The following is a 16040-nucleotide window of genomic DNA, read 5'->3' on the forward strand; positions in this document are numbered from 1 at the left end:
CTGATAGAAAAACTTGAGGATCTTGGCAGTGAAAGGACCGTAGTAAAATATATTAAATCATACCTCTTTATGTAGAAAACAGTTTGTCGACTTTAACTGTGCAGAATGGCGCATTGTAAAGCTAACGCCAAGTGTACCCCATGGATCTGTGCTCGACCCTGTGCTGTTTTCGTGCTATATTGGCGATATTGAAGATTTGGTTTCAACCAACGTAATAGTTTGCTTATTAACAAGTGATTGGCTATTGTATTAAAAAAGAATGCATTACGGAAATTATGTTGCGCTAAAGTCGGCATTTGTTACGGTGCCCTTGCGCGCAAACACACGTACGTCCTTTACTGTACGTAACGAACGTGTGCATAGGTAAAAATGAACGCGCGAACGCGGTCCTTGTTTTACTTGGATATGCTCTTAGACAGAAGCGTCCTAGTTATTATCGAGAAGTTTCGCCTTATACACAAGATAGACAACAGGGTACTTTTGATAATGGTAATTAAAATGCATTAATAAAGGTTGCCGTGTTTTAATTTGGCACAGGAGCCCCGCAGAACGGTTACTACCTTTCGTAGTTAGTCACTCTTACTAACGCTACCTTTACTAGCGGCAGTTACTATACACACGTTAAGTGACAACCATATTTTTTGCTACGAGTGTTAACTATGTGTCTTCCATAATATTATAGTTTTAGTTGATGCGATGCGTACGCAAGCGTATTGCGGAAGCGCGTGTCGCGGCGTGTAGTACGTAAACCTGCTGAGCGAAAATAAAAGCGCTCGTTTTCTGCAGCCAGGCCAAATGTGCCTGGCAAGATTGATGCGCGACCATTTTGCGGAAAGCATCGATCGCGCGACCGGGCGGCGCGTGCCGCTCGCGACGCGGTGCTAAAACTGTCGGGCGCAGACGCCCCGGAACAAAAATAGCCGGGCCCCGCCTTCGGACACACGCCGCCGGAAAGCTGGCCTGCGAGGGCGATGCGTGATGCACGCTGTGTTTCCAAGAAGAAATGGGGGCTGTGCAATGCCCACCACCGAGAACATTAAATTGATACAACAATGCGTGTGGCGTGAAACTACTCAGTCATGAAGCGTATTTACGCGGACGTGGCTCTGATCGGCCTATTGTCTTCGACGGGTCGCTGACTGTGCTTGCATCTTAACGTTGGCCGCGTGCCGTCAGGTGCTTCCGCGCGCCACTAGACTTTCGTCAACGGAGATGGTCAATTTAGAAACGATCGATTCGGGGAGCTCTCGCAATTGTCCAATTAACGGTTATATTACTGACCTCTTAGAAGTAGCGTAACATATAATAAAAACACTAAACTTGAAAACTAACTTTCGCACTTTTGTAATGTATCTTGGGCGAACTCACGTAGCGGTTACAAATTGCAAACTCTGTAGCGTCTCTACATGTACAAAATTTGTACCTACGGCGTCAAAATGGGACAAAATATAATTACATGTGCTGGTCTCCTTGCACTTGCAGCAATAGCTTGCACATTTCATCTTCTCGTACATGCCACGCGGCGTACATCCGCTACATGAAAGCATGCCGGAATATACGGTAAATATAGACTGCGCAATGTGAACAAAGGCTCGTAAAATAACTGTGCTGAATCCGGCCTTTTGTTCTATAGCTAAAGCAACGCATTCACGCACCGTAAATATAATTCAGCGCGCTTTCTTGCGAAAATAGTTAACCAGTTGACCTACGCCAAGGTGACAGCTTCGGATTATCTTAATTGCATGTCAAATCCGGATGAGCAGCGGATTGCCTTGTCAATTTCAGCTGAGGCAGGAAAGCTGGTATAAACACCAGGAAAGTGTTATGCAGTGTGTTTTTACCATAATATTTCTACAAAGGTATGCCGCCGTAATTTGTTTGCGTGGTTCAGAAGCAGCGTGCGATCACTACCAGTGAGTGTAGATGACGCGGAGGTTATCCGCACATTGCGTGAGCAGCGAAAGCAAGCACGTCACCTTCGTCAGCTGTGCTATCTTCTCGGCCATCTTCGTGAACAGCTCGGGTGACATGCAGTCCGCAGGCATCTTCATGTCGAGCAGCACAGCGTGCGGCCGGCTGGCCCGGGACTTCGTCGCTGGGGTCCCTTGGCGCTTTCTCCGCCAGATGTCGCCACCACACTAGTCTTTCAGCCGTCGCATCTGTCCTCACTCGCGCCACTTAGCGGCTATTATTGGAAGCGCATCATAAGCGGTAATTGATAAATATTGCGGACTTGAGGAGGATGCCGCCATCGCATGGCCTGTATTTCACTTGTGATCTAGCATTGATATAAATAACCCCATGGTACAATAATTAAAATTAAATTATGGGGTTTTACGTGCCAAAACCACGTTCTGATTATCAGGCACGCCGTAGTGGAGGACTCCGGAAATGTCGACTACCTGGGGTTCTTTAACGTGCACCTAAATCTATGTACACGGGTGTTTTCGCGTTTCGCCCCCATCGAAATGCGGCCGCCATGGCCGGGATTCGATCACGCGACCTCGTGCTCAGCAGCCAAACAGCATAGCCACTGAGCTACCACGGCGGGTCATGGTATATTACTTTCGCCAACAAATAGTTAGAACGCTGTGAAAATTCGGCAGCACACAAAGCAGCTTTCACATGAACATTTCTAAAAAACACATACATATTTATTTATTTATTTCAAATACCCTCAAGTACAAATGCTTTGTAGAGGGGAGGGTTACCAAGGAACGGTAAGCTGTAAAAAGTTATACGAAAGGAACGGTAATGCAAAAGCTATTAAGCAGAATACAAGAAAATAACGACAAAACTAAAAACAAACAGCGTGATACAAACAAAATGACTCGCAATATGACACATTTAGTTACAATGAAAAAATCCAAATAAGCATTGTCTGAACAAAGCATGATCCGTGATGGAAACAAGATTGACAGGAAGGTGGTTCCAGTCACGTGAGGTATTTGGTATGAAAGAATGTAGAAATATCTTAATGGGGGGGGGGGATGCCCACCCTACTTTATTAATGCGGTCAACCCGCGATTAAAGGTACGTAGGTGGAGGGGTGAGGTCAGCGTGAAGTTGATGATGATGAAGTAAGCATAAGCGAAAAACTTATTTGCTTAGCGATAATTCAGACAACGCTAAACAGGCTTTCATTGCTGTTATGCTGGATGTACGAAAATAAGTGGCTAACTATGAAACGTGTGGCGTTATTCTGTATCAGTTCATTCTGTGATGCATTAGTAAGTATATCACAGTCAGGATCCCAAACAGCAACGGCACATTCTAATTTGGGGCGCAAAGGGTTTTATAATTAAGCAATTTTAGTTCTTTTGCAAACTTACTGAAATTTCGACGTAAGTATCCTAGCATTCTATTTGCGTTATTAATTATAACGGTGACGTGAGTTTTCCATGTTAGATCAGATGTTATATTGATTACGAGATATCGATACTATGAAACTTGTTCAAGCGTACTATATTTACGTTTATAAGCTGGGCGGCGTACGTTTGTGCGAGAAATGTTCGTTTGCATTTATTAAAGTTTAGTTCCATAATCCCTTATCGCACCATCGCAGTATGGATTCTAAGTCAGATTATATCATGTGTTCATCATGCTCACTGCTAATTGCGCGATATATAACACAATGATCGGCGTAAAGGTGAATATTAGAAGAAACACAACTTGGTAGATCATTAATGTATATTAAGAGAAGCAATTGGCCTAAAACTGAGCCCTGAGGCACGCCACATCGAACACATGATGGTGAAGAATCGGGATAGTCAACCGTGATATAATGAACTCGATTGGTAAGAGAGTATTCTAGCCATGTTAGTAATTAATTATCTAAGTTCAGTGCTGAAAGTTTGACCATAAGATGCGTGTGGCATACTTTATCGGACGCTTTGGCGAAGTCTAAATATATGCAGTGACCTTGGGAACTTCCGCCCAGGATGGCGTGCAAGCGATGAGTGAAAAGTAGTAGTGAGTCACATGAGTAGGATCGCGGAAACCGTGTTATGCACCCGTGAAGAAGTTATTTCAGCCTAAAACATTAAAGATGTAAGAATACAGTATATGCTACATAATTTTTCAAGGAATGCTCGTTAATGAAATTGTGTGGCAGTTAAGAGGACAGCGCGTGCTACCAGATGTATGAAAAGGAATCACCTTACCAATCTTCCAGTCCGACGGTAAGCAACCATAATGAAGTGGTTATTGAAAACTCTTATAAGGAAAAGAGCTGAGCACATCTTTGTTTTAGAAATTTTGAGTTGGTGTTATCTACGCCACAAGAGGAAGACAATTTCAGAGAGTTGATTACCTTTACTATACCAGCATATTCTATCGTAACAGGAGAGATAGGGCTAAGAGTTCTGTGAGAAAAAGTGCGAAGCTCGTCTGGATAATGAGAGCAAAAATTACTAGTGATAGCTCTATTAAATATGAGAAAGCAATCAGCTGATGGCATGGGTTTGCCTGAATCATCATTCAGAGATATCGGGTAGCTTTCATCGACCATAAAGGGACACTAAAGGCAAATATTAAGTCAAGCTAAATTGATAGATTAGTGCTACAGAACCTCTAAGGCGTCAATATTATCGCGAACAGCGCCTTAATAATCGAGATATCGAGGTAAATCCAGCACACGCTTAGATAATCCCCCGGGACATACAAGCACTTGCCCGATGATGAAACCACTCCTCAGTTAAGTTCTGTCACTAGTATTTAACTGCTCGTTGAAAAAAAATCCTCGTATAAGATAAAATAAAATGCCACTTGTCCAGTTCCGTCTCATGTTCGGAAAAATGAATTCATTGAAATTACCGTTGGCGACGACGCGGACGGTCGAAAGTGTTCGTTTTCACTGGACTCTGTGCCGCCCACGCTTTCACGTCTCAGTACTTTCCTGATCGCGTAGTGCTGCGCTGGTTTCGCTGGCTCGCGAAACTCCTCACAAACAGCGAGTAGCAGAGAATGTCACGGGATGCCCAAACGGTCTACGCCGAAAAGCAGCGGCGAATCCGCCGTCTTGGCTCGCTGCCTGGCGGGCGCCGTTCTGCTCACCGACGGCAGCAAAGGGCGGCGCATCAAACATGGGTTGCGGGAGATTTAAATTTCGAAAAAGGTATTCGGACCCTTCAGATACAATTTTCTCGTAAGCGAAGTGTTTTCTTGGCACGAAACAAGCATAGCGAGATTTGTGGAAAGTATTTAAACAGCCCTTGTCGACTTAGTATTTGCCTTCAGTGTCCTTTTAACAATGCTTCCAAATCTCTTACGGTTATCACACAGTAAGTTAGGTAGAATCATACAAAGATATCTTAGTTGCGCGAACAGAATTTAGGTAATCTTCCGGCGCTTTAAAGTACACTTCCCAGCGTTCAGCAGTGTTACGGTGCTTTGCCAGCCAAAACAGCCGCTGGTTTTAATTACAGCGACATTTAAGCGTATACCAGTAAACCATGGTGCATTATTGGGCGATACCAATAGCGCTTGCCATTTAAAAAGTGCTCTCTGGAACAACCGCTGCGGACTAAAATATGATTTTCATATAATCTGTGCTATTAAATTCTTTTAGCCATGAAACAAAATAACAAAATATGGTTTCACAGCATGGTTTCCGAAAATCATTTTCCTGCGAAGCACAACTAGTATCATTCACTTATGAACTGCATCGCATCCTGGATCGCTTATCGTGCGCTGGCTCCGTCTTCTTGGATTTTGTTAAAGCATGTGATAAAGTATGCCATAAACTACTACTTTTTAAACTAAGCTTGCTAAATATCGACCCTTACTTTCTAAAATGGAGAGCATTTTCTTACTAACCTCTTCCAATTTGTAACTGCTAACCGTCATATCTGCCCACTAACTGAAGTTCAATCAGATGTACCACAATGATATGTGCTGGTACCACTATTATTTCTTACATATATTTATGATCTCACCGCTAAAATATCTTCGAACATACATCTGTTCGCAGATGAGTGTGTTATCTTCGGGGAAATTAATAGCACAGATGATACCAAAAGACTACAAGCTGATATGGATAACATAGACGGCTGGTGCGGGAAGTGGTAATCCAATTAAATATAATAAATGCAAAGTAATGCGCGTGTCCAGATCTAATTTGATCCAGATCTAAATGATTGGGCACGGTGACAGCAACGCCGCAACCATGCTAGGACGAATTCTGCTCTTTGTGCAGTTTCTCTTCGGGTTCCTTGCTGCTGGGGGCACCCCTCCGGCGGTCCAGGATGCGTCGTCGATTCCGGAAAAACGGATACAGGATTCATCTCGCCCGTGCCTGGCCTGCCGTCTTCTTTGGTGAAGATATCCTTGGCCCGATCGCCGCCGATTTCAACTTATCTCCGTTGGACTACGTAATCACGGACTGTCCAATCCTATTGATATCAAACGCTGTGATGCCAGTACCTGCGACTAAAAGAGCAGCACCGCTGCCCGCTTTCTTCAGTGGGAAAGGTGACAGCCACGCCGCAAACATGGTCAGACGAATTCTGCTCTTTATGCAGTTTCTCTTCGGGTTCCTTGCGACTGTGGGCCCCCCCTCCGGCGGTCCAGGATGCATCATCGATTCCGGAACAACGGATACAGGATTCATCTCGCCCGTGCCTGGCCTGCCCTGTCTGCTTTGGTGAAGATAGCCTTGACCCGATCGCCGCCGGTTTCAATTTGTCTCCGGCCGACTACGTAATCACGGACTGTCCAATTCTATTGGTATCCAACGCTGTGACGTCAGTAGCTGCGACTATAAGAGCAGCACCGCTGGCCTCTTTCTTCAGAGGGAAAGGTGACAGCAACGCCGCAACCTTGCTAAGACGACTTCTGTTCTTTGTGCAAATATGTCACCTTAGTAATGCTGTCAGGATTGGGGGCTCAATCCCTTCGTCCGTGGTCCTTTGCCAAGATTGGAGTACGGCATGAATTCGAAGGTAGCTGGCCCATGCCGTCGTCCAACTTATTTACGCTGAGATCGTTGATGAAGTGAAGAACTGCTTCTCATCGAGAACGAGGAAAAAGGGGTTTATTTACAGAAAATTAACTCAGTCTAACATGACTGTTTGAGAAAAATAGTATTAGTCCAACAGGACTGCATGAGAGAAGTGAACCAGTCTAACATGACTGCTCAAGAGAAGTGTGTCCAACAATCGCACAACCACAGTTTTTATACACTCGATCCGCTGGTCCTACGACGCGGCGGCTGTTCGTTTACACACCACCAACTCGCAGCTGCTCTGAAGACCAGTTTTCAGACACAAAGGCACACACATTCCGAAGCCCAAGCGACGGCGTTGAAGGTGGTGCCGTTCCGGAAAATCGACGCCGCTCGAGGGACGCTCGTTGTTTTGCAACATGCTGAACCGTGAGAGCGCAAAAATAAGACGTTCCCGCGGTAGCTTCTTCAGGCGTGTCAGATCAGCGCCGCGTTGAGGAACTCTGGAATCATTGTCCACACACCAAACTCGTCTTGTCACAATGTCGAAGCGGGCTGGAGGAAGGCGGCGGATTCCAGCGTAAAGGTCGCTTCTTTGAACGCCTCGCAGCTGCAGCGGCGGAGAGCGGGAGGTGCGCGTCTAGCACCCCTTGTCGTAATCGGGTGGCAAGGTGACAATCTTGTTGTGCAACCCGCCGTTCTTTACAGCGCCTCCATGGCCCCAAAAGTCTCGACTGTCTAGCGCTGACAACCGCTAGGCAGGAAGAGAACGGCTGCTGGTCAGGGGGGGATCGATGTCTTGGCTCGCAGCGACCACTTGTGCATTGATGTCACCGCCCCAAAACATCCAACAAGGACAGGCAACTGCAAAATGAACCCCACAACACGGCTCTGCGCCGAGATGACGTGCATTGGCTCTCACTTTAGACTCGCTAGGCTTCAAAAAAAACAACAACAACATAAGTGCAGAAACAAAAAAAATGCTGCATTTCACTATGCCAATTTCTGAAGCAAATTCCTGCTGACAAATTCAGCAATCATGGAGGGAATCCTGCTAAATGAGAGGGGATCTTCTTCGCTTAATAAATTTAACACTAGTAACCCTAAAATTTAGGCGGGACCCTCAAACGCAGAATTCAAATTAGCCTGCTCAAACCATCCGCATTGCTATGCAACTTTCCCTTCTTATATCTAACGGAGAAGTTGTACTCTTGGAGAGTGAGGCTCCATCGGAGCAAGCGGCCGTTTTTGTGTGACATTTGATTGAGCCACGTCAGAGGACAGTGGTCGGTCTCGAAGATGAACTTCGCTCCGTACAAATAACACGACAACTTCTGGGCGGCCCAAACCAAACAAGCGCATTCCTTCTCTGAAGCGCTGTAGGCTTCCTCTCTTACATTTAGTTTACGGCTGGCGTAGAGGATAGGATGCTCCTCGTTATCGTCGCCGACTTGACTAAGTACCACGCCCATACCTCTGTCGCTTGCGTCGCATTGAACTATGAATTCCTTTGTGTAGTCTGGCGCGCGAAGCACAGGGCGAGAAACCAATAGCGTTTTCAAACTTTGAAAAGCGTTCTCTTTGTCCTTATCCCAGTGTACGTTACTCGGTGCTCCCTTTCGGAGGGCGTCTGTTAATGGACTTGCCAATTGTGAGTAATTCGGAATGTACCGTTGATAGTACCCCACAAGTCCCAAAAATGAACGAACGTCCGTTTTCGTGCGCGGCTGAGAAAAATCTCCAATCGTAGCTATTTTCAGCTCAGCCGGCCGTCTCATGCCCTGACCAACAACATGGCCCAGATAAGTAACCTGCGAACAACCAAACCTACACTTTTCCGCTTTCATCGTTAAGCCGGCTTCCCTCAACCGTGAGAACACCTGTTTGAGGTGCGATACGTGTTGTTCCCAGCTGTCCGAAAAAATGGCCACATCATCAAGATAAGGTAAGGCGAACTCCTGCAAGTCCTTTAGGACAATATCCATTAACTTAGAGAAGCTAAACGGCGCGTTCTTCAGCCCGAAGCTGAGTGCGAGAGGGCGAAAAGTGCCTACAGGCGAGATGAATGCGGCATAGCGGCTGGCACTTTCGGAAAGGGGAACTTGCCAGTACCCCCGCACGAGATCTATAGTTGAAATGTATTTAGCAGCGCTAACTCTTTCAATTCGTTCCTCAATGTTGGGTATCGGGTACAGCTGATCCCTAGTGATCGCATTTAACTTCCTGTAGTCAACACACGGACGAGGGTCCTTGTTAGGGGTTTCTACGAGTATTAGCGGTGACGTGTAGTCACTCTCAGCGGGCTCAATAACTCCCAACTCTAGCATGCGCTGTATCTCTGCCTCCATAATCTCTCTCTGTCTTGGAGACACCCTGTAAGGTTTTGATCTTACTGGTTCGGCAGAGGTCAGCTCAATTTCATGCGTTATCAGTTCGGTTCTACCCGGCCGATCGCTGAATCTGTCGAGATATTCCCCTAACACCCCTTTTAGCTCATCTAGCTGCTCGGGTCTTAGAGCATGCGAGCTTACCGAGTGTTCTACTACTTCTTCTAGGCCGATTTCAGAGTTGGAGGTTGCCCTATCCTCCTTAAACTTGGTACCAATGCCATCCGGCTCTTTGACAGTATAGTTAACGACTCCGCTCCGCTCTACATACGGCTTCATCAAATTACAGTGATATATCCTCACTTCCTTCCTGCGACCGGGCATTCTCAAAGCATAGTTAGTTTCTGAAAGTTTGTGCAACACTTTAACGGGCCCGTCCCAGTGAACTTCAAGCTTGTTCTTTCTTGAAGGTTTGAGGATCATTACCTGGTCTCCGGCGTTAAACGTACGAAGCCTCGCATTCCTGTCGTAATAGAATTTGGCGTTCTTTTGAGCTAGTGCCATGTTCTTTCCGACTAGTTCTTGGGTTGCGCTTAGCCGTTCCAGTAAATTTAGCACGTATTCAACCACGGTTGGACTCTCCCCTCTTTCCTCCCACATCTCTCTTAACATTCTCAGTGGAGAACGGAGTGTCCTCCCATACACTAGTTCTGCTGGTGAGAACCCTGTCGCTTCATGTGGAACCGTTCGCAAAGCAAACAATGTTGCCGGCAGACAGTTCTCCCAGTCCTCCTTGTGCTCGTAACAGAGCGCACGCAAAACTCGCTTAAGCACCGAATGCCACCTCTCTACACTGTTTGACTGAGGGTGATAGACAGAACTGTGAATTAACTTTACCCCGCACTTTTGCAAGAATGTGGAAGTCAGTGCGCTCGTGAATACTGACCCTTGATCTGCCTGAATTTCGGCTGGAAACCCAACTCGTGCAAACACTGTCAAAAGCGCGTCTACTACTTCGGTGGAGCTGAGCTCTTTCAAAGGGATTGCTTCTGGAAACTTGGTGGCCGGACACAGCATGGTAAACAAGTACCTGTAGCCTGATTTTGTTTTTGGAAGAGGCCCTACCGTGTCTATTACAAGCCGTCTGAAAGGCTCTGTTATTAAGGGCACTACCTTCAGTGGAGCTTTCCAAGTCTCTCCTGGTTTACCAGAACGCTGGCAGGCGTCGCATGATCTTACAAAGTTTTCTACATCTTTGAAACAGCCAGGCCAGTAGTATTCCATAAGCAATCTTTCCTTTGATTTGTTTATGACTAGGTGGCCGGACCACCCATTTCCATGACAAAGACTCAAAAGGTCCTCCCTATACTTAGTAGGTATGACTAACTGATCTAAAATCCTACCCTTTCGATCTCTGTAATGCCGATACAACAATCCTCCTTTCTCATGTATCGTTACGTTGCGCCTAGCAATGCCTTCTTTAGCTGTGTCCCGTAATTTAGCCAAGCTCTCATCATTCTTTTGCTCAGCTGCCAGTGACTCTCTATCCACGCGTAAGAGTTGATCAAAGTTCTTTGAGGCCGGTGATAATAACGACCCTGTCTCGCTTGGGAGCGCGTCTGCATGCTCTTCCTGCAGGCTAGAACTCTGACACTCTAGTGCTACGCTCTCATTGAGCTGGTCAACTGGCAGGCTCTCCTCAACTGTTCTTTTGTCCGTCGGGCCTAGCTCGGATTCGGGTATTGAAGCCATCCCCTTTTCTGCTTCAGCTGGAGGAGCTTGAGCATTTTCAGCCGAAAGCGCCGCGATCTTACGAGCTTGGCCTCTGGTCAATGCCTGTACTATGCCCTCTCCCAGTTTGAGCCCTCTGTCATGCAGTAACTGATTCGAACGATTCGAAAAGATGTAGGGATACTGCAGTGACAAAAATTTGGAAACTGCAGCCTCAGTCTCTAGCTCCCCGAATGGTCCACTGATTTTGACTTTGGCCATGGGCAGACACACGCTGTGTTCTTCTACAACCTGTTTTATCCATGCTACTTCTCCGGTGAAGTCCTCTACCATCACGTAAGACGGATGGACAATGTCCAGCGTGGCGGCACTGTCTCTTAGCACTCGGCATGGTTTTCCATTAACTTGCAGGTCGTGGAGATATGGACTTAAAAGTTCCATATTCTCATCCTTTTCCTCCACGTAGGAAAAAACTACGCTAGGCTTCTCGCAGTTTACAGCTATATGTCCCAGTTTGTGGCATTTGTAACAGCGAATTGGTCTAAAAGATCCGAACTTTCTTTTCTGTTCTTGTGCGGTTTCTCCGTTAAGTTTCTCCTCGCTCTTTTCTGCGGGCTTTTCCGCCATGTCTACAGGCTTCGATCGTCTAGTTTGCGCACCCTTTTTGAACGGAAATGGTTTCCGCGGTCCATTTCGACCGTCCCAGTTTCCCTCCTCGGCGTTCAACTTTCTACGGGTTGCGTACTCTTCGGCTAATTCAGCCGCCCTTTCCACAGTGTTTACATTACCTCTGTCTTGCACCCACAGTTTCACAGCTTGGGGGATGGTTTTGTAAAACTGCTCTAGACACATGCATTCAATGATCATGTCTCTGCTGTCGTACGCTTCCGCGCTTTTAAGCCACTCGACTAGGTTGGCCTTTAAGCTATATGCAAACTCCGGATAGCCCTCGCTATCTTTCTTGCCTGTGCTCCTAAACCTTTGCCGAAAAGCTTCGGCTGAAAGGCGGTATTTCTTCAGGAGACTAGCCTTAACTGTCGCATAATCATATGCATCCTGCACACTTAGTCTGGCGATTACTTCCGCCGCCTCACACGGCAACATAGACAGCAACCGCTGTGGCCATGTACTCGGACCGAAGTTCATCTTTTCGCAAGTCCTTTCAAAATTGCTTAGGAACAAGCCTATGTCGGTCCCGACCTCATATGGCTTTAATAGCCTGTCCATGCGGTACGATTCTGCCTCACTTGATCGACCCAGAGCTCCTTCACTTCCTTGAGACAACTCCAAACGTCTGTTTTCAAGTTCAAGTTGCATTTTTGTTATCTCGCGATCTTTATCGCGTTCCTCTCTCTCTCGTTTTTCTCTGTCTCGTTCTTCTCTTTCTTTTTCCCGTTTCTCTCTCTTTTTGAGAAGTTCCAATCCCATTTCAATATCTTGCTCACTGGCCTGATTGGAAATTAGCTCCAATAATTCCGATTTGAGCATTTCCTTGCGTACATCTAGGCCCAGTTCCTCACCAACAATCAACAACTCGTCTCTCAGCAGTGTCCTTAACTCCATGACTGCTGCTTTACTGCCTTGATTCTGCTCTCTAAATCTAGCTAGGAAAACACAACCTAGCTAACACACAACAATCTAGCTTCCCTACTGTTCTAAACAGAACAACCACAAAATGAAGCCTAGAGAGTCAAAGCAAAAACCAAGCACTCACCACAGATACAGCACCATGTCGCAAAGTCCATCTCACCGCTGTCAGCCAGTTGTCAGGATTGGGGGCTCAATCCCTTCGTCCGTGGTCCTTTGCCAAGATTGGAGTACGGCATGAATTCGAAGGTAGCTGGCCCATGCCGTCGTCCAACTTATTTACGCTGAGATCGTTGATGAAGTGAAGAACTGCTTCTCATCGAGAACGAGGAAAAAGGGGTTTATTTACAGAAAATTAACTCAGTCTAACATGACTGTTTGAGAAAAATAGTATTAGTCCAACAGGACTGCATGAGAGAAGTGAACCAGTCTAACATGACTGCTCAAGAGAAGTGTGTCCAACAATCGCACAACCACAGTTTTTATACACTCGATCCGCTGGTCCTACGACGCGGCGGCTGTTCGTTTACACACCACCAACTCGCAGCTGCTCTGAAGACCAGTTTTCAGACACAAAGGCACACACATTCCGAAGCCCAAGCGACGGCGTTGAAGGTGGTGCCGTTCCGGAAAATCGACGCCGCTCGAGGGACGCTCGTTGTTTTGCAACATGCTGAACCGTGAGAGCGCAAAAATAAGACGTTCCCGCGGTAGCTTCTTCAGGCGTGTCAGATCAGCGCCGCGTTGAGGAACTCTGGAATCATTGTCCACACACCAAACTCGTCTTGTCACAATGTCGAAGCGGGCTGGAGGAAGGCGGCGGATTCCAGCGCAAAGGTCGCTTCTTTGAACGCCTCGCAGCTGCAGCGGCGGAGAGCGGGAGGTGCGCGTCTAGCACCCCTTGTCGTAATCGGGTGGCAAGGTGACAATCTTGTTGTGCAACCCGCCGTTCTTTACAATGCTCACTGCATTCGATCTTACGACCCCTTTTTGTTGCTGCTGCCTTGCCCACAACGCTGCAGTTCCTGTTTTGCGTACCTTTCGATAGAGCTTGTGCATGTTGTTGAGTGGGGATGTTGAGACGAACTCGGGGCCTCCAAGGAACAGAGCTAAACTCGCAGTCCGGATGCACCCCTACCCTCGATATGTCACTAGCAGCGGTTGCTGACCCTCACAACGTTTGTGATATGTTTGCTCAGCTCCTCGCTGGTCAGAACCGAAATGCGCAAGTTATTGTTAATCTTAAAATTTCAGTTGCCTTCAGTTTCAAGGCCTTTGAAAGCCGTCTAGCTACACTTGAATCTTCATTCTCGGCCTCTGGCTCTGTGTCTGATTGTGAAAGCGCAGCACGTCATGCTGTATGTGTACTGGGCGGGCTAACTGTCATGATCCCTGTGACGTCACATAGTGATATATATAAGTCTAGCCCGGCAATAACGAAGCCACTTATAGCGAAATAGCGGTTATAACGAAGGGGTTTGAATTTCCCATTCCGATTTTTGCATTCTCAATAAATTTATGGTCCGGTCTTAACGAAGTAAATAAGAGCGCGTCAGCGGATATAACGAAGAGATTTAATATCAACCGAAAAATAATCTGTCAATCAACACATTTTTACGTCCTTGAGGCGATTTTTTCCGCGAGAATAAGAGCGAAATTCGGCTGACGGCATCCTTTCGTGGCGTCGTCTGCTCTCCCGCGGAGATGATGATGATGATAGCAACTTTATTGTACCGCCGGATAAGGAGGCCCCTACTCCCCATCCCCGGCACACAGGCCTTGGGGACGGGGTCCGGAACCTGCGCGATTAGAAGCAACCAAAGAGGTCTTGACTCTTCGCGGCTTCTTCCGCCAGGCGGATGGCGTGTTGCTGTGGAGTAGGGTCCTCGCTCCGCAGTAGGGCTTCCCAGGCCTCTCTACAATTTATGTTTGCTTTAGCCCCTGGTGAGCTAGGGGCTAAAGGCACAGAGACTGACGGGCACAGAGACTGACGCGACGGCGGGCGCGCGCCGCTTCATCCCTGGCGTGACGTCACATATCACGTGATGCAGCGATGGTGGCGCCGCCGCCGCGTCGCGCGCGACGGCGTGAACCGAAGCGTGGAGGCCTCCGTCGGGCGACGTCCGACGGCGCGATATGAGGCCCCATCTGCAGCCGGTGTGACGTCATCACGTGACGTCACATCATGTGATCTCACTTCAGGGTCAATGGTGGCCACCGCCGGGAGGCGACCGACGGCGTGATATGAGGCCCCATCTGCAGCCTGTGTGACGTCATCACGTGACGTCATGTCACGTGACCCCACTTCACGGTCAATGGTGGCCTCCGCCGGGCGTCGCGCGAAGGCCCGAAACCTACGTTAATATGCTTCGAGAAAATAGCACGCCGCATGTTAGTGCCGGCACTATGGTAGCGCGGCGCTGCCGCCACGTTCCAGGCGCCGAATGCGCAGAGCTAAACGAGGTCGCCGAGAAGGAACAAATCCCGGCCATGGAGACCGCATTTCAGTGGGGCCGAAAGGCCCGTGTGCTGTGCACGTTAGAGAGGTGGTCAAAAAGTCCCCCACTAATACGTACCTTTTAATTATATAGTGATTTTGGCACGTAAAACCCCAGATTTCCATTAACTTCAATTACGAGTTCACCTAGAGTTTCGTTATCTTGAGACCGCAGAGATTTACCAGATCTAGATTCATGACTTGCTGTATGAATGCCGATGCGAATTAACGTAGGCCAACCACAATTAGTGCGGTGTCAAGAATGACGAGCCGCTAAGCAAGATTGCCACCTTGCCACCCGATTACGACAAGGGGTGCAAGACGCGCATTCCGCTCCCTCTACGTCACTGCAGCTAGGAGGCGTTCGAAGAAGCGGCCTTTGTGCTGAAAACCCGCTTCCTTCCTCCAGCCCCATCGACATTGTGACGGGACGAGTTCGGTGTGTGGGCAATGATTCCAGAGTTCCCCAACGCGGAGCTGATTTGACACGCCTGGACAAGCTGCCGTGGTGACAACGTATTTTGGTGCGTCTCACGCTTCGGCACCCCCGCCAACGCCGTCGTCGGGCATCAGAGCGCGGTTGCCTTTGTGTACGTAAACTGGTCTGCAGAGCAGCGGCGAGTTGGTGATGAGTAAACGAACAGTCGCCGCGTCGTAGGACCGGCGGATCGAGTGTATAAAAACTGTGGTTGTGCGAATGCTGAAATCACTTCTCTTGAGCAGTCATGTTAGACTGAGTCACTTCTCTCATGCAGTCATGTTGAACTGTTACTCTTTTTCTCAAGCAGTCATGTTAGACTGATTTAATTTCTGTAAATAAACCCTTTTCCTCGTTCTCGATGAGAAGCAGTTCTTCACTTCATCAACGATCTCAGCGTAAATAAGTTGGACGACGGTATGGGCCAGCTACCTCCGAATTCATGCCGTACTCCAATCTTGGCAAAGGACCACGGAC

General features: G+C 47.6%; 1 protein-coding gene across 14 annotated transcripts in view; it reads right to left on the reverse strand.

Moving 5' to 3' along the window:
• Nucleotides 1-2105, reverse strand: part of LOC139054433 (protein FAM184A-like) — a 363879-nt gene extending 361774 nt beyond the window's left edge. For 13 of the 14 annotated variants that reach the window (XR_011511210.1, XR_011511212.1, XR_011511211.1 and 10 more), the window contains exon 1: nt 1977-2105. Coding sequence is in view for 10 of the 14 variants with exons in the window: in XM_070531388.1 (XP_070387489.1) it covers nt 1977-2051 (75 nt within the window). In the remaining 4 variants the exon portion in view is untranslated. The remainder of the gene's footprint in view (nt 1-1976) is intronic. The other variant, XM_070531385.1, reaches the window with a different exon arrangement.
• Between the last annotated feature and the right edge of the window lie 13935 nt (nt 2106-16040).

The sequence above is a fragment of the Dermacentor albipictus genome, chromosome 1 (assembly GCF_038994185.2).
Source record: "Dermacentor albipictus isolate Rhodes 1998 colony chromosome 1, USDA_Dalb.pri_finalv2, whole genome shotgun sequence".
NCBI lineage: Eukaryota > Metazoa > Arthropoda > Arachnida > Ixodida > Ixodidae > Dermacentor > Dermacentor albipictus.